This window comes from Oreochromis niloticus, linkage group LG3 (genome assembly GCF_001858045.2).
Source record: "Oreochromis niloticus isolate F11D_XX linkage group LG3, O_niloticus_UMD_NMBU, whole genome shotgun sequence".
Lineage (NCBI taxonomy): Eukaryota > Metazoa > Chordata > Actinopteri > Cichliformes > Cichlidae > Oreochromis > Oreochromis niloticus.
The window spans coordinates 54,101,787-54,120,634 of NC_031967.2; the positions used below are offsets into that span (position 1 = coordinate 54,101,787).

The 18,848-nt window shown below is 41.6% G+C and overlaps 2 protein-coding genes and 1 long non-coding RNA gene across 5 annotated transcripts; all 3 read left to right on the top strand.

Moving 5' to 3' along the window:
• Positions 1-17: 17 nt before the first annotated feature.
• On the top strand, positions 18-2,182 carry LOC112844228 (uncharacterized). Of its 2 annotated transcripts, none has more exons than XR_003216966.1 (4): positions 18-249; positions 1,095-1,130; positions 1,543-2,041; positions 2,121-2,182. It is a non-coding gene; the product is annotated as an uncharacterized LOC112844228 (long non-coding RNA). The 2 variants fall into 2 exon arrangements; XR_003216967.1 differs by having other exon boundaries at positions 1,548-2,041.
• Positions 2,183-2,308: 126 nt separating this feature from the next.
• Positions 2,309-16,374, top strand: LOC109196574 (uncharacterized). Of its 2 annotated transcripts, XM_025903470.1 has the most exons (12): positions 2,309-2,366; positions 2,453-2,647; positions 2,790-2,866; positions 8,276-8,438; positions 10,191-10,383; positions 11,166-11,262; positions 11,351-11,412; positions 11,678-11,792; positions 12,027-12,088; positions 12,651-12,753; positions 14,617-14,681; positions 15,778-16,374. In XM_025903470.1, coding segments are annotated over exons 2-12 (1,245 nt in total). In that variant the 5' UTR covers positions 2,309-2,366; positions 2,453-2,645; the 3' UTR covers positions 16,084-16,374. The 2 variants fall into 2 exon arrangements, with proteins under 2 accessions (XP_025759255.1, XP_019206317.2); XM_019350772.2 differs by lacking the exons at positions 2,309-2,366; positions 2,453-2,647; positions 2,790-2,866 and adding an exon at positions 6,705-7,330.
• LOC109201356 (uncharacterized) lies at positions 16,368-18,524 on the top strand. Its single transcript, XM_025903906.1, has 3 exons — positions 16,368-17,765; positions 17,847-17,906; positions 18,076-18,524. Exons 1-3 carry the CDS (start codon positions 17,375-17,377, stop codon positions 18,105-18,107), a joined length of 483 nt encoding a protein of 160 aa, XP_025759691.1. The 5' UTR covers positions 16,368-17,374; the 3' UTR covers positions 18,108-18,524.
• The last annotated feature ends 324 nt before the right edge of the window (positions 18,525-18,848 follow it).

The window sequence follows — 18,848 nt, forward strand, 5'->3', positions numbered from 1 at the left end:
AGATACTTTTACTTTTTTTTTTCTTTAGGAGACAGTCTGGTGTTAAAACTTCTTTTCACTGTCTTGTGAAACTGTTAAATTATTTTGTAAAAATCCACCTACATATATCAGAATAGGCACAAAAACAAAAAAAGCGCACGGAGCCAGAGGGCAGGGATTAATTTTCTTTGTCCAGCCTACACTGTAAATGAGAAAACATCACATCACTGAGAGGAACGATGAAGGAAACATCTCTGCATTGTCTGCTCTGTAAGTAAAAGGCCTCTTTAAATTACGTAAAGTTTATTTTTACAGACTTTTTGGTTGCTGATTGATGACAGATGAAAGAAAATGATATAAACAGTGAAACAGAAGAAGACCAATTTCAACTGTAAAGAAATTGGTTACACAAAAAAAAACAGGATGTGAAAAACTGAATTTAGCAATTTAGTGATTTCAAAAACAGAAGTATACAGTGGATACACATTTGCTATTACTTGTGATGTCTTTTAGACATACAACAAGTCTTAAGGATGAAAAGAAAGTAGAACGTTATTAACAAAAAAGAAAAATCTTGCTTGTTTAACAACAATCCAAAAACTCCTCCCTCCCCAGATTAAGATAACAGTGTTAAGTTCTGCTTGATTTTGCTCAGAAGCAGAACAAATTAAATGTCTACAGATAACATCAGCAGCATTCATTAATAATACATTAATATCAAAATAATAATCTGTACCCAAACTGTATGTTACACTGTTCTTTCTACACAAAGGTAAATGTAAGACTATAATCACTGATCTCTGACACATTGTTATAGAAATAATTAAAGTTAAAGTTTTCATATTATCCTGACAATGAAAGAAGTTTTATGTAGAGTTTATTTCTATCAGTGTTCTGTGTTTAAGTCTGTGGATGTGATTTATGTCTGACTGCAGTCATCACATTTTGACATGAAGCATGAAGCAGACTTTGTAATCAAAACTTACACCACAGAATCTCTTCTCTTTATCAGACACAGCAGTGCAGAACAAAATATGACTTATCACTTGATTGATTGACTAATTGATGCAGAATTAATTTGTTTGTGAACACTCAAACCAACCTTTTCTCTTTAGTTCTGATCTCAGTGCTGAGCTGCACAACAAACCAAGGTCAGTAACCTTCTTCTGCAAACTCCACACCGAACAGCCGATGGTGGTTTTAAATCCAGGATTTTCTTGCTTTGAGGAGCCAGTGCAAACCACTGTGTGCTGCCATAAATAACAACAGTAATAATAATAGTGATAGTAATAATAATAATAGCAATAATAATAACAGTAATAGTCTTTAGTTAATCTTAATCTTTACTGTGAGACATCGTTCCTCACAAATTGAAGGCCTGCTCATCATCAGTTGAAGTTTTCTCAGTTTTAATCCAGGCATCAGAAAAACAATCAGACAATAGTTTCAGGTGTAGTGTTTTCAAGAGTGTTGTTATTATTTAAATCTAATAACAGTGTATACTTTATTGATCCCCTTGGGGAAATTACTTTCTTTTTCTCTGCATTTGACCCATTCACTCAGTGAAGCAGTGGGCGGCCACTAAGAAGGCACCGGGGGAGCAGTGTTTAGGGACAGTACCTTGGCTCAGGGGTACATCAGGGTAGCCGTTCAGTGGATTGGAACCCCCAACCCTTCTGATCATGGAGTGACCACTCTACCTACTGAGCTATCCCTGCCCCTAAAAATCTAAGGGTTTGTAATTATGTCAGTTTTGATGACGACAAAAATAATCATCCACTTTTCATTTTAACCCTCACAGCTCGTCTGACTGAGAGTCCCAGGAGCTCTCAGTTCTTTCAAGGAGACTTTGTGTCTCTGAGCTGTGAGGAGGACGACAGCTCTGCTGGATGGACTCTGAGGAGAAATACAAGCAAACGACAGAGGACTCAGTGTGGAGATGGGTGGGGAAGATCAGCCAGTTCTTCCTGTGACATCAATGTTTTCCCATGGGACAGTGGCGTTTACTGGTGTGAGTCCAGAGAGGGTCCCATCAGTAACATGGTTAACCTGACAGTCACTGGTAAGCTGAGTGTGTGGAGTTAGTGTTGATGAAGCTGTGTGTAAATGGATGAAATGCTGTAGTTTGTCTCTGTGTTGAGGTGGATCAGTGATCCTGCAGAGTCCTGTCCTCCCTGTGATGGAGGGAGATGACGTCACTCTGCTCTGTAAAACAAAGACCACTCCCTCCAACCTCACAGCTGCTTTCTATAAAGATGGCTCCCTCATCAGGAAGCAGCCTACAGGTCACATGACCATCCAGCATGTTTCCAGGTCTGATGAAGGCCTCTACAAGTGTGACATCAGCGGTCATGGAGAGTCTCCATCCAGCTGGATCACTGTCACAGGTGACACACTCACCTGTCTGTGTTTCTGCAGGTTTCAACATTCACAATGTGACGACAACTTAATGACTGTGTTTGCTTTATTTTAGGGGAAGACACCACCACACCTCCACCTACATCCACACCTCCACCTACATCCACCTCTCCTCCTGATTTCTCCTGTGTCCCTCTATCACTCTTTTCTCTTGTCCTCACTGTGTCAGTTATTAGTTCAGTCTGTGTTCTGGTTCTTTTGGTGTTACTGGTTCTGCTGGTGAGACGACAAGTTCAAAGGAAAACTGAATGTGAGTCTGAGACGTTTCTCTTTCAGGTTTAGTTTCTCAGAGTAAAGTTCTGTAAATTATTTTAATGTGATATTCACAAATTGTTTAAACTGTTTCCTGCTGTGATTATGAAACAGTGAATTGCTTTGCTGTTATCTGACAGGGGAGGAGTTGGAGATGATGACATCACGTACAGCAAAGGCTCAAGTCATCACCAACAGCCAATCAGAGGAAGCAGAGGTAGTTTTTAATGTGCTGTGTGTTGAGGGTTCATGTTGATATTCAAAGGAAATATAAAAATTGGTTAAATGAACTCTGTGAACTCACTGATCTTAAACTAATGTGTTAAACACAATTAAAATTCCTTAAATATTACTTGTATAATCTGCATTGTTCACAGTAACATTTGTTAAAGACTGAAGAATAACTCTTTGAGTTGGTTTAACTTGAGCCCAAAACACTTTCCCTCACACACAGCTTTTCATAAAAAAACTTAAAATACATTACTTTTATTCTGCCCCTCCCCAGAACTGTGGAAACATCTGAATCTAATTTAGATTCATTCATTTATATTTTGACAGTTTGTGATCCAGAGCAACATAAATCGGATGCCGAGTTTCCACTTTAAGAGCTTTTTACCATGAAAATACACAGACACACAGATCATCTTACTTCCTGTTGCCTACACTGGTTTATTTTTAATTCTTTACATGGTGAAGATTATTTGAGTTTTTCCTTCCTTGATTTCTTCCTTTAAATCTAACCTCTCTTCCTCTCCTGTTCTGGTTTTTCTGAGTGAAGAAACGGTCCTAGGTCAGTGTTTCTGTTTGTATTGTTGTTCCTTGATTTCATGTGTCATTGCGAGTCTCTTGGTTTTGGTTTCTGTCTTAAGTATTCCTAGCTCCTTAGTTCTTTAGTTTTTACTGAGTTCTAGTTCTTAGGTTTTGGTAGTGATGGCTCGCTTGAAGCTGACGCTCCGGAGCGTGTGTCGAAAAAAACAACACACTGGTTCAGAAGCACTGTGTTGAGGCTTGCTTCGTTTAGCAAAAGTCACGTGACCAGTGACGTCCGAAGCTTCATTACGCACGTAACTGCTTCGGTACCTGATTCAAATGGAAGGAAGTGAATCATTCACGGGATTTGTGGAGTGTTTTGATGGTGACAGATTTTCTGGGTGTTTGCTTTTGTTTTGTGCGTGTTTATTTTATCTGAAAACGGGACAAACTTAAAATGTCAAAAATCTGCTTTTCATAATATAAATATCATTAAATAACTTCAGAAAAACTTCCATTTGACTCGTAACATTTAATGTTATAAAAAGATATATTTTATTTTAAAAAATCATCTTAAAATGTTAGTCTACAAAATGTGCAGCAATTTAATTTATTTATTCTCTTTAGCTGATAGTTTGTGGAGCCCAGTTAGACTGTATAACTGCATCTCTACCAGTTTTTCTGCACTCCAGCCTCTTCTGTGCCATGTGAAGGGATTTTCCATAAGGCAGGAGTGTTAGGATGCCTGGGCCATTGACCCAGGGCTTTTGAGTTTATTATATTATTTATCATTTCTAGTCTTTGGTTTCTTTCTTAGAGTTCCGTCTTATGGTTTATGTCTCTGTGTTCTATAGTTGCTGTCTCCCCTGTCGGCTGTATCCCCTTGTTAAGTTCGCGTCTCTGTGTTATGTTTCCTGTTTTACTTTGAAAGTCCGTGTTTCATGTTAGTGTATCTGGTTTTGCTTTCCTTGTCTCGTTAGTCCTGATTTGCCCCAGCTGTGTTTCCCTCCTGTTGCTCATTCCCTGATTGCTCCCTCTATGTATTTAAGCCCTGTGTTTCAGTTTGTCATTGTCGCAATCTACCCTTATCTTGCTGTGTGTTCTGTCTATGTAAGTGTATTTTGTATTCTTAGTTTTGTTACACTTTTGAGTTCAGCATTAAAGCTGTTTTGAGTTCACGTCTGTCTCCGTAGTCTGCACTTTGGGTCCTTTTCCTGCCAACAAACATCCAACACCTAACAGAAGATCGCGACCAGAACATGGACCCAGCAGACTCCGTATGGTATCGGCGACCCGCAGTTTCTGCCTTCCTCAAGGAGAGCGTGAGGCAGGAGGCTAAGCATGCCCAGGAGCTCCAGTCACCCTTCTATGGGTCTCGTTTGGCTTTCGGAGGGCCCCGCAGCCTCCAAACCGCCATAGCTACGGCCGAGCCGGCACCTATGCCTCGGAGGATCAGATTGAGCACGTGCTCGTTCTCTCCGGTCGCTACACCTCCGCCTCCACCCCCGGATTTCCAGTCCAACAAGAGGGTTAAGCAGCGAAGAAAGGATTATGTGACGTCGGACGCTAGACTCACTCCGCTGCATTCCTTCGCTCTGTTTTTGGGTCTGCAGCGTTCTGAGCTTCATAAACTCTCTGATTCTTCATTGCAGCCCGGTCCGTTGAAGGATTTGCAGCCCAGTTTGCCACCTCCCACTTCCCGGAGGAGGCGGCGCTCACACCGTCACCACTCTTTCTCTGTGGAACAACTCCCAGTGGTGAGTTATAAAGACTGCTTTCGTTCCTCTGAACTGGGAAAAGACAATCATATGAACACTGCTAAAACTGAGACTGTTAAGACTATTAGACATGGTGGTGGTAGGAAGCTAAAAAACATTTTGGAGGATTCTGTTTTCTGACCCTGCTCCTTCGCCCAGTTGTGTTCCTGCTCCCAGGGCGGCTCGGGCCCAGCATTCCCCTGCACCTGTTTCAGTGCTTCAGGTGAGGGAGGCTGCGGTGCCTGTCGCGGCACCCGTACCTTCTCCTCGGGTGGGAGAGGCCGGTATCCGGCAGGTACCTGCACCTGTTTCTGACCTCGCTGGAGGCTCGGGTGAGCCCGTCCGGTGGTTTTCTTCAGGTTCTGGAGACTCAGGGGAACTAGCTCAGCTTACTGCTATCCACCACCTAACCCACCATTACTACCATCGTTACAACAGTCAATAGAACTTAAACTTCTATCCATAGCTCGAACATTAGCTCACATCTCAGCTCAGTCGCCTGCTCAGTTACCACCTGCCTCGCCTGGAGGGTCCGAGGGGCCCGCCCAGCCTTCGTCTGCCTCCGCTGGGGGGTCCGAGGGGCCCGCCCAGCCTTCGTCTGCCTCCGCTGGGGGTCCGAGGGGCCCGCCCAGCCTTCTGCCTCCGCTGGAGGGTCCGAGGAACCGTTCCAGCCTCCTGCCTCGTCAGCTGGGGGTCTTGGAGGACCCAGCCAACACATCCTCATCTCTACTGACCGTTCCGGGGAGACTGTTCAGCCACCACCTACATTGCCGCCTGCAGCGCCCACATCGTCGCTTGCAGCATCCCCGCCTGCGGCAGCGGCAGCAACATCCACGCCGTCGCCTGTTCCAGCTTCAGCGTCGCCTGCAGCAGCCTCCTCATCAGCTTCGGCGTCGCCTGCAGCGCCACCATCTCCGGCTCCCACGCCGTTGCCTGCGGCTTCGCCTTCGCCCGGTCCGGCCTCGGCTACAGCTTCGCTTGGTCCTGCCTCGGCCACGCCGACATCTGGACCACATCCTGCGCCTCTACAGTGCCGGCCTCCTTCCAGGCCTCTGATTGCACGTCCTGTCCGGCCTGCTCGTCCTTTCTGGCCCCCTTCCAGGCCGATGACTGGACGTCCTCGCCGTCGTGGACGGCCTCCTGACCTGCTCCGTCGCCGCCGGTGCCTCCCGCCCGACCGGCCTCCTGACCTGCTCCGTCGCCGCCGGTGCCTCCCGCCCGACCGGCCTCCTGAACTTTTTCCTGGACTCTTGGGCCGTCGTCCTCCGGGCCGGCCCCCTGAACCGCCCGGATTTGGACTGTTATGCCGTCGACCTCCGGGCCGGCCCCCTGAACCTTTTTGAGGCTGTTGCCTGGGCCTCTGCGCCTTTCGTGGGCAGTTTTGTTTTTCTTTTGGACTGTTCCTGGGCCTCAGTGCTGTTTTGGACTTTGTTCCTTGTGTTTTTGTTTCGGTCCCTCCATCCGGTTTCCCCCGCCGCCCACCCTGGTTGGGGTGTGTGTGTGTGTGTGTGTGTGTGTGTGTGTGTGTGTGTGTGTGTGTGTGTGTGTGTGTGTGTGTGTTTTTTTCGTTTTAGGAGGACAATTTTCAAGACAAATCAAAGAGCTATGAGGACCCTCTGTTACAGGAGGACATTTTGCTGTCCTCATAAAATTAACCTTTTAAAACAGTTTCTGGGCATGTTTTAATACCCAAAAAGTGTTTTTCTCAAAAGTCTTTGTAAACCAAAAACTTGACATATGTTGTATATTTGTGTGTCCGCCACTGCCCCCTGTCGGTTGGAGTTGTCCCCGCATGCCGCACACACAAGCGCGGGAAATTATACACGAGCGCGGGACATTATACACATCACGCGAAATTGGAAGCTGCGCATGCGCATTTTAGTATTACCCATTTAGACCGTTGATATTTACATCAATGATTTAGACTGACTGATTGGGCGCTTCTTATTCATCCATCAATTTTGGCAGAGTTTTGACACGCTTTGGAGAAAAGGTAAGAAGGTAATTATAAAACTTAAAAGACGGACGTTCTGACAGACAGTGCTTTAGAGCCGGAACACGCGGAACGGTTCACGGAGGTCACAGCAACACGCGGGGCGGGGATTCCCGGACTGTCCCAAGCACCGGGATCGTTTTTTTTTTTACCCTGGCCTAATCTCATCACTTGTTTCAAGGTAAGAAATTCAAAAAAACATTATTTTTGTTTTGCTCTCTTATAGTTGTGTTGATGAAGCACATTATTCCTGAGAGATCTAAAGCTTAGCCTAAACCTGTCTGTCAAACTAAGTCAGAGTTAGGCTTTAGTTAAATTAGGACATTTAAGTATCTTTAATATCTGCAAGTGCATGCTTTCTGTTAAAACAACTCAGACATCAGCCTTGTCTGTGTCTGTTATGTGAATGTAATGAAAGCATAGAACTCAATTGAAACAGTTTCAGTATCCATGCTATTAGTGACATAAGAAAAATTAGGTGGAGCATGTCAGATACTTGACTTAATCAACACAGGTGGAACACAGTCAAGTTAATCTGCACAAATACAGCCTCGCCCCCATCCATTTATCTGTTAACCAGAATCCCTCCAGGACTCATCACCAAACTAAAATAACCTTAAACTAATAATACGCTAACATGGGGGGTGCTTCTCATTCAGGCTTTACTAATGCCCTTGTAAGCATAAAGGCTTGAAGTTTTGATGTTGTTTACATTTTTATCTTAATTTCCTTAGCAAATCATGTCACGGAGAACCACTCCCCTTCAGGATGCCATTAATCACATCCTTGCAAGAAGAGACAAGAATTCCATGTTAGAAATCAAATTTATTAATTCAGTTAAAGGTGAGTGACTTTGACACACTGCAGGCTAGACTGAGGGGTTACGCATCACCAGTGGTGACCTGTACAAACATCAATATAAATTAAAGGTATTTTAATAATAATTTAGTTATTAGCGAGCCTGGCTATCTATGTTTTCTGCACTTGGACATGTTTTCTTTATTATATATGTAGAATTGAAAAAAGCACAACATTGCATACTTGCAATTTACAGATATACATATTTAATGAATTGATTATTTGCAGTGCTGCCACGCCTGTGTCTCTAATATGGTTGTGTCTTCAGGTCGTGGCATCTTCACTTTAGCCAATTTCAAACAAGGAGACTTTGTGGTCGAGTATAGAGGGGAGCTTATTGATGCAACTGAAGCTGAACACAGACGTAACCTGTACCCCAGCGCATGTTCAGTCTTCATGTTTGAATTCATATGGAAGCAGAAGACATTGTGGTAAATTCAAAATGACTGAATGTTTACATTTCTATTGCAAGGTCAGGATTTCTGAAGCAAACATCTCATATTGCTCTTTAACGAGTCCTTACCTCTAGTACCCGGCCCCGTCAGTCCCCAGAATCTATAGAAGGGGGAGTGACGGACCCGTGGAATAGCGGGATCTCATTCTTACTAAGGCTCCATCATTTCCCGGTGACCCTGTGGTCCCCGGGAACTCGCGGTACTGGGGACTGACGGGACTCCCACATATGCTGAGGGCCCGTTAGTCCCCGTATTCAGCCTCTGTGTGCCTTCTCTAATACACACTCATGGGCGTAATGTACGGGGTTAGAGGGGTAATAATATAAGCCTACATTTTACAGCTAAGACAGTGTGCTCACGCTGCTGTGAATTTAAAATATAATATAGAGAAAATAATAAGAGAAAATTCAAATGGCCAGGGCTGAATGAGCGGCCCTGTGTCTGTGCGCATTTGGCACATGTGGACACGGAGACTCGTGCACTGTTATACTGTGTCCAAAACTACTGTATAATATGTACAATGCCAAAATAGTACATGTCAAGTGTTCTGTCTGTGAGGTAGGTAGATGGATGGCTTGATGGATAGGTGAAAAACCTTTCAACACAAAAAATAAAGAACATTTCATTAATCATTCAGATAAATTAAATGCATTATACAGAAGACAAATGAAATAACAAAAATATACACTTCAGTAAAGCCACTTTTGTCTAAACTATCATTTATCCTAGTTTTAGTTTTACATTCATTAGTTTTTAAATCAGAGGTGAGTAATTTCAAACAACGAAGATGAAATAAACTGGTCTACCTTGCATTTTTTACACTTTCTGTAACAATTACATTTTTAAAGTATACATTTTAGAGTTTACAAATATTTTAATAAAGACTTTAACCAAGGATTTTCTTTTACAAAGAATTATTTTTCTTATCTTAAATTAAACAAAACATATTTACACTAGTTTTAAGATTTAACCAAGGATTTGGGGTAATTACTTTTAGTATTAATTAACATAAATGTGTGGGAAACACTATCTACATAAACAATTTATTCAAACTTAAACATTTATTTTAATATCAATATAATTTTTTAAACTTAAATGCAGTAACTATTTCCCAAAGCATAAATACATTTCCACAATTGAGCTTCCATAGTTCCCAAACATATAAGCAGCAAATATGAGTCCGAGCTTACCGATAGCCCGTCTAACTCAGTCTTCCTCACAGTGGAAAGTGGATTGTGCTTGGTTTGCTGTCCTCTCAGTATGTCGCACTCGGGTCAAATGACTGCTGCATGCATTTTAAGGTCTACTAGGCACGCCCGCCCTTGATTGCTCTAATTCAACTCACCTGGCGGAGCAGTGCGCACCAGGCTGCGCTTAGCTGTAGATTGCACAAGGTCTAATCAGCGGCCACGCGGAAGCAGGAGCACAGAGCAGGTAGTGGGCAAGAGGAGGAAGAGAAGAGAAGAGTAACAGCCACACCTACTAGGTCAGCGCGACAGTACAACAAAACCACGTTTAAGCTCTAAGCACAAGTAGAAGCGCAAACACTTATCTCAGTCAGAAAGCAACACGTCCTTGACTGATGGACCCTCTTTAACTTATCAACTATGCATTTAACAACTAAACTTGTATTGGATGTTGTGTTTGTGTTGGTGCTTAAAAATTATAGTATAGTTCATAGGCGTGTCACTATAAATGTTTGTTTAATGTATGTTTCCAAATTTGCAGTATTGATGGAGCACTTGAAGATGGGTCATTTGGGCGACTAGTAAACGATGAACACAGGACACCAAATTGCAGAATGAAGTTGATTGAAGCAGAAGGGAAGCCGCATCTCTGCCTTTTTGCACTGAAGGAAATTGCGGCAGGAAGTGAAATTACTTATGACTATGGTGGGAAAGAATGGCCCTGGCGGAAAAAGGTGGGTCATTTAAAAAAAATTTTCCCCCTATGAATTGTTGTTTAAAACCTACATGTCTAGATGTCACAATTAGGGCTGCAACTAACGATTATTTCAATAATCGATTAGTTGTCGATTAATCGATTAGTTGTCGATTAATCGATTAGTTGTTTCAGCCCTAGTCACAATATTTAAATGTCCTCTTGGTGGTATTCAATCTGGTTTAACTAAATCTTGAATTTGTATGACTTTCCCAAGTGATGATTGCAAGCTTATCTGTTTTGTGTCCCCTCCACAAGTGTGTTTTACTGAGTGGCCACACACTGGAGGTGAAACAGTGAAAGCATCAGTTTGAGCTCAGATGTCATTATGAGGCTGATGGACAGTGTCCTTGAAAACCTTGGGTTTTTCTGTGTCAGACATATACATGCACCTTTTACTCAGTCACTTTAGCTTCTTAGTATTGTCTTACTTTGGCTTCACTTAACTAGGTAAGGGTTAATCACTCTGTTTCCTTGCAGTTAGGGTGAGAGTTAGAACTGTATTTAACTGAAGGTGAAACAGAAAATGCTTAACTATGTGTGTGTGTCTGACACAGACAAACTCAAGGTATGTGAGAACACTGTCCTGACATCTGACCTCAAACTGAGTCTTTCACTGTTTCATCTCCAGTGTTTGGGATACTCAGAAAAACACACGGGTTGAGGGGACACTGGTTAGAAAAGACCACTCGTAGTGGATTAAATACATTTCCACCGTAGCTGCCAGATGTTTACAATATTTGTTCTACTTTTCATACCCAGCTAAAGATCGCAAGCATCCCTTCTGGTCAACAGTGTGTTGCAGAGCCTATTGCCCATGACGTGGAGCACCATGTGATCTCTACAGACTCATTCACAGGTGAGTCCCTGCTTGAGTAAGCACTACCTGTTAAACCCTGGGGTCTTGCAAAGCACTATGCCTCCATGTCTTGTGTTCTCTTCTACAGACAGAGAATTAAGAGCAGAGTGTCAGTCATCTAGACCTACAGCAGACAACTCTGAGCATGAGGTTAGCATGGATTCATCTGTTTACTAAAGATTGTATCAATGTGTAGTTTGGTAAATAGTGTGGTTTGTAAAGATCATGTTTATCAATTGATTACAATTATACTGCATGTACAGTCTTTAAATCATTGTAAGTACAGGTAGTCATCATTTAACATTGCATTTCCCTCTCAACATCATTTGGGTGTTTTAAGGTTTGACTGAGAGTGTCCCTCTTGATCAGATGGACACTGTACCATTGATGCTTGTTCATCTTTGCATCTTTTTAGGTGCATTCTGTTGGAGGTCAGCGTGGCACTTCTTCTCTGAAAGAGTTAATTGGTGAAGGTGGTGTCCAGTATCAGGAGTTGTCACCCCAAGCGTTCTCAGAAGAACTTACCAGTGGTCAGTTTTGAGTAAATGTTGTTAACTTCTGGCAATGCATGACATGCCTGAAGGTTTGCTGCATGAAAAATGTGCCAGTATTGGGACATTTCTGATGATTCTATAGTGTCTTGATGGATATTTTGAGTAGAATTGTAACAGTCAGGGATGTGAATTGATTGCGTTATGCGTAGATGTGTTTTTTTTGACTTAACGAAAGTCAAGCACTGAATCTCCTTGTGTTCCCTTGTACAGAGAGCAAATCGAAAGAGGTGCCACAATCATCCAGAGCTGTGCCTAATGACTCTGCTTGTGAGGTGAGTTGAAATTGACCTTTGTTTTAAAATTGACCAATGGTTAGAAGTGTTATGGTGTTTACATGAAACTCCATTTTGAGTATTTTAGCAAACATCTGGCAGCGGTGGTGGAAATGTCCTCTATTTAGAACAGGAGGTCTTTTCTAACCACAGTGTCCCCTTAACAAGTGTGTTTTACTGAGTGGCCACACACTGGAGGTGAAACGGTGAAAGCATCAGTTTGAGCTCAGATGTCATTATGAGGCTGATGGACAGTGTCCTTGAAAACCTTGGGTTTTTCTGTGTCAGACATATACATGCACCTTTTACTCAGTCACTTTAGCTTCTTAGTATTTTACTTTTGCTTCATCTAAATAGATTCCCCTCTCTCTAACTCACAAATCTCAGGAATTGAATAGATATGCTTCACTATTTTATCTAAAAAGTAACTCCTATCTCCCTTTCCATCTCTCCTGAAGGATTGGTAGAAAATATGTAAAACGGTCAAACATTATTTTTAATTCGTCATAAAATATTTGGGTAACAATGTTTTGTTTCATTTCATGTTTTAAATTTTTTCCAGTGTACAATTCATAGGCTGGTATTTGAATCGGTGAAACTTGACAAATGCGGGATATGCCATTCACCTTTGACAGCTATCAGATGGCACGGTCTAAGATGCAAGCGTAAGTGTATTATTTATCTTGTGTTAATTAATGCATTTTTTCACTATACCATAAGTTACCATGAGTCAGGTCTACATTTTCATATGTAAAGAATAAAAAAAATCACTTCAAAGTTTTATTGCAATGGTTTGAATTGATGATACACAGTGTAATGGCAGATACTATCACATATCATGCATTTGAGTTTGTCTGCTTAGTGTGGCAGAGAACAGAGAGCATACTGTAATAATGTATATTGCCCTCTTACTCTTTGTTGATTAGACTGTTGAACTTTACAACTTTAAATCTTTGTTTCACTCTTTCAACATGAAGCTCATATAAGCTAAATAAGCATCTCACCGCGCGCAAGGCATGCCGGTCCGGGTCAAGGGTCACGACTACCCAGCGTGCATCGTAAACAGTAAACACGGCCGCGTGTGATAGCGATATTGAATATTTGAGCGTCCTAAAGTCAATGTTTTAAAAGAATTTGGTACGAAACGGGGATACAGTGCTGCTGGGAAGAGAAAGAAAGAACTCGTGGCCCTCGCTTGGGCGTTTTCACTACAAAAAGCCCCTATAGTTTTAACAAAACAGCAGGAGCGGGAGGCTATGCTACCTTGGATATAAGTCTCTGCTCGAGATCGAGACTGACACTTGTCAGATGACAATTCCAGATCCCTTAGAGCTGAGAGAAGGTTGGTACAATGAATCGACAGCTGCAAATAAACTTTCACTTTCAAAGCCTCATATCCGGAGCCATCAGCCTCTGTGGTGCCCGGAGACGCTCGTGCGGGGTTTGGCCACTGACGTCTGGCAACCCTGGCACAGCACTTCCCCGTAGGCCTATATCCATGGATGTATTAAAAGAACCAAGCCTATATCTGACGGAGAAGTATAATTCAGCCTTTACATCGTGGGTAGTGGTGTACTCTGACCCGGCCGCGCCGTGCATGCGTACTGACAATGCTGATTTAGCTTATTTGTGATGTTACAATGCAAAAACCACAGTTCCTGATTTGATCTGTTATATAAAGATAAAGCAAAATGCACAAATGTTTAATTATATTTAAGAGAGTATCAACATGTATGAAGTAAACTGCCCTCAAGTCTGTTTGTCATTCTGTAATTACACATATACACACAAACTTGGAAGATGATGTTTGATGATAATAAACCCTTTGAGTAAACATTGCATCAAACTTGCAAACTTCTTACAATGTCAATATAGGAAGCCCAATAAGGTACTGGGTCTGATTAATCCAGACCTATTCCAATAGATCAATCAGGCAATTTGCAATACAAATGCTTGATGGTGTCTCTACACATTTTCAATGACTTTTTAGTAGAAGTCCTTTTCATCTCAATCCTTATTAATTAATGTAGGATAAACATTTTAGCTTTTCTGTTTCTCATTAGATCATTCTGCCAGAAGTCTTTGAGCCAAGAATGCATTCTGAAACATGGCCTATGTGGCCCATAATGAGTAGTTTGGTCAGGTCAATTTAAGATAAGATATCCTATATATATATATATATATATACATACATATATATATATATATATATATATATATTAGTTTACTAATTAGTCTGTTTTTAAAATAACAATGTTTTATATCTCAAATCTGATGAAAAAAATTGATTATTAGGATGATGCAGTATATCATATTCATAAGTTTAAAATGTGTCTTAAACTTAAAAAAAAAATCTGCTTATTCTGCTTATTCTGAGTTATGCGTTGGTTTTAAATTCACTTTATGCTTGTTTATATTTAGTGGTCTTAGTGAATATAATTTGTGATGTGTGGGATCGCTACTTTTTAAATTAAAACTTAATGAATCATCGGTTGTTGTCTAATGCTGTGGTTTCTTTGTATTTGTAGAATGCCGTTGTGTGTGGCATAAGATCTGCCTCCAGACATCTTCAGAAGACTGGGATATGTCCGACGTAAGTGTACAGTGAAATTCAACCTGGAAAGACTCAGATACGGAGAAAGAATTAGACATGCTTTATTGAACATTAAATATTTGGCGGTCAGACCCCGGCGGGAAAACTGTTGATAAAAGCATTGCTGATTGAAGTAGGAGGTCTTCCCCCGGGGTCTGGACACTGGTGGTGGTATGGAGGCAGGGGGCAAGCATGGGGGTGCAGGGGTGGTGGAGGGATGCGAAAACGCTGAGAGGCCGAGCTATGGGTGAAAGAGCTTAAATGCCCGGATGCTGAATGGAGGCGTAGGTGCGAGGGAGCTCCGGATTGGCTGCGCCGGAGTGAGCAGCTGAAGGGAGTTGAGATGATGATGATGATGATGATGATGATGGAGACGATGTGCAGGTGTGTCTCCCAGGTTGAATTTACGCAGGCTTCATTATAATATAGTTAATATTGACGTAGATGCAGTTCGTGAAGATTGCCACATGTTGCTTGCTCTTCCTTTTCTTTCATCACAAAATTATAAGGATAATCAGTTTTGTAAGTGTTGTCTCAGATAGAGAATTGAAAGCAGAGAGATTTTGACTGGATAGAGTGTAGAAGTTATGTGAGAGAGGCCAGAAATAAATAAACACATTGTAAAAATATTACTTAGATTTTATTATAATCCTTTGTAAAAAAAAAAAAAAAAAAAAAAAAAAACAGTTTCATACAATCTAGTCTCAAAGTTTTACAAATTTTGATCTGTGGGGGTCATTGTGGGAGGGGCTCTGGGACCAGGTTAGGGCTGGTGTCTTAGTTTTTTTGTTTTGTGTTTGGTTTTTTTGTTAATGTCATTGTTCAAAAAATATAAATTGGATATTAGAAATGGGACAAATATCAAAAAAGTACTGAATCGATCACAGATTGCAAATTGATCAAGCAGAATCAAAATACTTGCACAAAATACATATCTGCTGCACATTTTCTTCTTTAAATCAGGAGGTATTTCTTAGTACTTTTAAGACATCTAGAGACTTTGGTTTACGTCCCGAGCTCTGTGACGTGAACAATTTAGCATTTATCCTTCCCATGTTTATTTCTGTTATTTAATCTATGCTGTATTTATGAACAGGGTGATGTCTCATCTGATGAAGAATACATCCCAAATTCTGCATCAGATTCAGAAAGCTCAGGAACAGAGTTGTCTATTGAGTTACCTGGACCATCAAAAAACTCCCATGCTGCTAGCATGCCTGATTTATGCGTTACTTTTGCTGAAAAAGAACAGACCATGGATGTTAAGAACAACTTTGAGCACATTTTGAATGATCTTGAAACTACTGATGATCTTCATCCCGACCAAGAACCAGACAGCTCAGAGTCATGCCAGCAGAAAACAAAAGATGCATGTAGCGAAAAGAGTACTGTTTTATATTAGCCAAAATGAATCCCCAACCAAGTCAACAAAATTAATCAAAAGCACAGTCAATTTTTGTTTTGTGTGTGGAAAACCTCAAACAAAATTTGCACGTCATCTGGAGACGCATGTAAATGAAAATGCTGAAGTCGCCCAGGTGCTTCAGTTACCCAAATCATCAAAAGACAGAAAAGTTCATCTTGAAAGGTTACGAAACCTTGGTAACTTCAAGCACAACTCTGCTGTTAAAACCACAGGATCAGGTTGTCTTAAAGTGAAAAGGATCTCAAAAAAGAGCAGCAGCAGCAGCGCTGAGACATACGAGTACTGCTTATACTGTAAGGGTATGATATCCAGAAAAGAAGTTTCTCGGCATATGAAAAGATGTGCTTTAAGACCAGAGAATAATGCTGAAGAGAAGCTGAAAGAGAGTCTTTGGTGTAGCATCTACTCAATCCACAATGTCTCAGCCAATTTCAAGTGAACTCTACTCAGTACTGGGCAAGATGCACAAGGATGATGTGTCTAGTGCAATAAGGAATGATCATTATATTATGCAGTTGGCTCAGTCTCTTTTTAATAAGCATGGAAGTGACAGATCAAAGCATGAGTATATAAGACAGAAAGTAAGGGAACTTGGGAGATTACTTGTGACTTTGCGTCACACAACAAGAATCCATAATATGGAAGAGGCAATAAAACCAGCCAACTTCTTTATTCTTACTAATGCTGTCAAGAGAGTTTCAGGTTTTGATACTGAAACCAGCACATTCAAAGCCCCAAGTTTGGCCCTGAAGCTTGGACATTCTCTCAGAAAAATAAGTGATATTATCATGTGTCGTGCTCTCATGGAAGAGGATCAAGAGGCGATCGATTCAATCAGGAGGTTTCACACACTTCATGAAACAAAGTGGTCTGAATTAGTTTCCCATTCAGCCTTATCAAACCTGAGTGAGGCAAAATACAACAAGGTCGACAGCCTTCCACTGACCAGAGATGTTCAGAAGCTGCAGTTATATCTTGGTCAGCAAGTGGAATCGGCTAGGGAGAAACTAGGTGATAACCCAACAGCAGGAACTTATGCAGCACTAGCAAAGGTGATCCTTTGTCAAGTGATTTTGTTCAATAGGAGGAGGGAAGGTGAAGTAGCACGTATGACTGTCAAAAATTTTGAAGATCGTGACATGTCCAAACTAAACGATGACATCAGCTCTGGGCTTACAGAAGTTGAGAAAAGGCTTTGCCAACAGTTTGCCAGAGTGGAACTGAAGGGGAAAAAGGACGAAAGGTGGCTGTGATCCTGACTTCTGATATGACCGATAACCTGTCACTCCTCGTTAGTAAGAGGAAAGAGTGCGGGGTATCTGAAAACAATATGTACCTTTTCGCCATTCCTTGTAGTGATGGTCACTACAGAGGGCAGTTTGGTCAGTTTGCAGATGCTTGCGGAGCTGAACATCCTCAGAACCTCAGATCAACTAACCTTCGCAAACAGATTGCCACGATAAGCCAAGTCATGAACTTGAAAGATAATGAACTAGACCAGCTGGCCGATTTCCTCGGCCATGACATTAGGGTCCATAGAGAATACTATCGACTGCCCCAATCAACAATTCAGCTGGCTAAGATCTCCAAGTTGCTCATGGCCATGGAGAAGGGAAGTGTGAAGGATATTCAAGGAAAAACTCTGGATGAAATTGGTGGTATGCATGGTTTATATGTTGTTAAATCGGCTTGGTGTTTGTGAATATGGTTGGTCTAATAACATTTTTTCAATTTTATAGATGACATAGATGGGATGGCTACTGGATCACAGCAACTCCCTGATGCTTCCACATTGCGAGGTACTGAAATTATTGTATTCTGTGTTATAGACTTTGCAGTTGTATTGATAAAATATTTAAAATTTACATTTTTATATATTTAGATAATGTTATTGCAGTTCTGTTTGTACTTTGCTGTGTAGTTAATACCATTTACAGTGAGGAAAGTAAGTATTTGCTATTTTGCAAGTTCTCCCACTTAGAAATCATGGAGGGATCTGAAATTTTCAGCGTTGGTACATGTCCACTGTGAGAGACAGAATCTAAAAGAAAATTCCGGAAATCACAATGTATGATTTTATTAAAATATTTTTGTATATTACTGCTTAAAATAAGTATTTGAACACTTGCTTATCATGCAGATTTCTGACCCTCAAAGACCTGTTATTCTGCTTTTAAACAGTCCAACTACACTCTGCTCATGATTCTAATTTAGCAGCACCTGTATGATGCCGTTAGCTTTCATAAAGACACGTGCACCCCACAATCTGTCAAAAGTGTTGCAGCAACATGAGTAAAACCAAAGAGCTGTCCAACGACACAAGAGACAAAACTTTAGACCTTCACAAAGCTGGAAAGGGCTCCAGAGCCACTGCCAAGCAGCTCGGTGCGCGACAGTGCGCGTGCACGCATGTGTGTGTGCGCGATGGAGCGCGTGCAGGTGACTGTGCGTACCCTCTGCAAGACTCCTGCAGGCGCCCCTGAATGGAAGAAGCTAATGTCTTCCTCGGACTGGAGCCCCACGTAAGATCTCAGCTCGTGGGGTGTCAGTGATGCTAAGAAAGGTGAAGAATCAGCCCAGAACTACACGGGACGAGCTGGTCAATGACCTGAAGAGAGCTGGGACCACCGTTGGCAAGGCTACTATCAGTAATACACTGAGACGTCATGGTTTAAAATCATTCATCACACTGAAGGTTCCCCTTCTTAAGCCAACCCATGTCCAGGCCCGTCTGAAGTTTG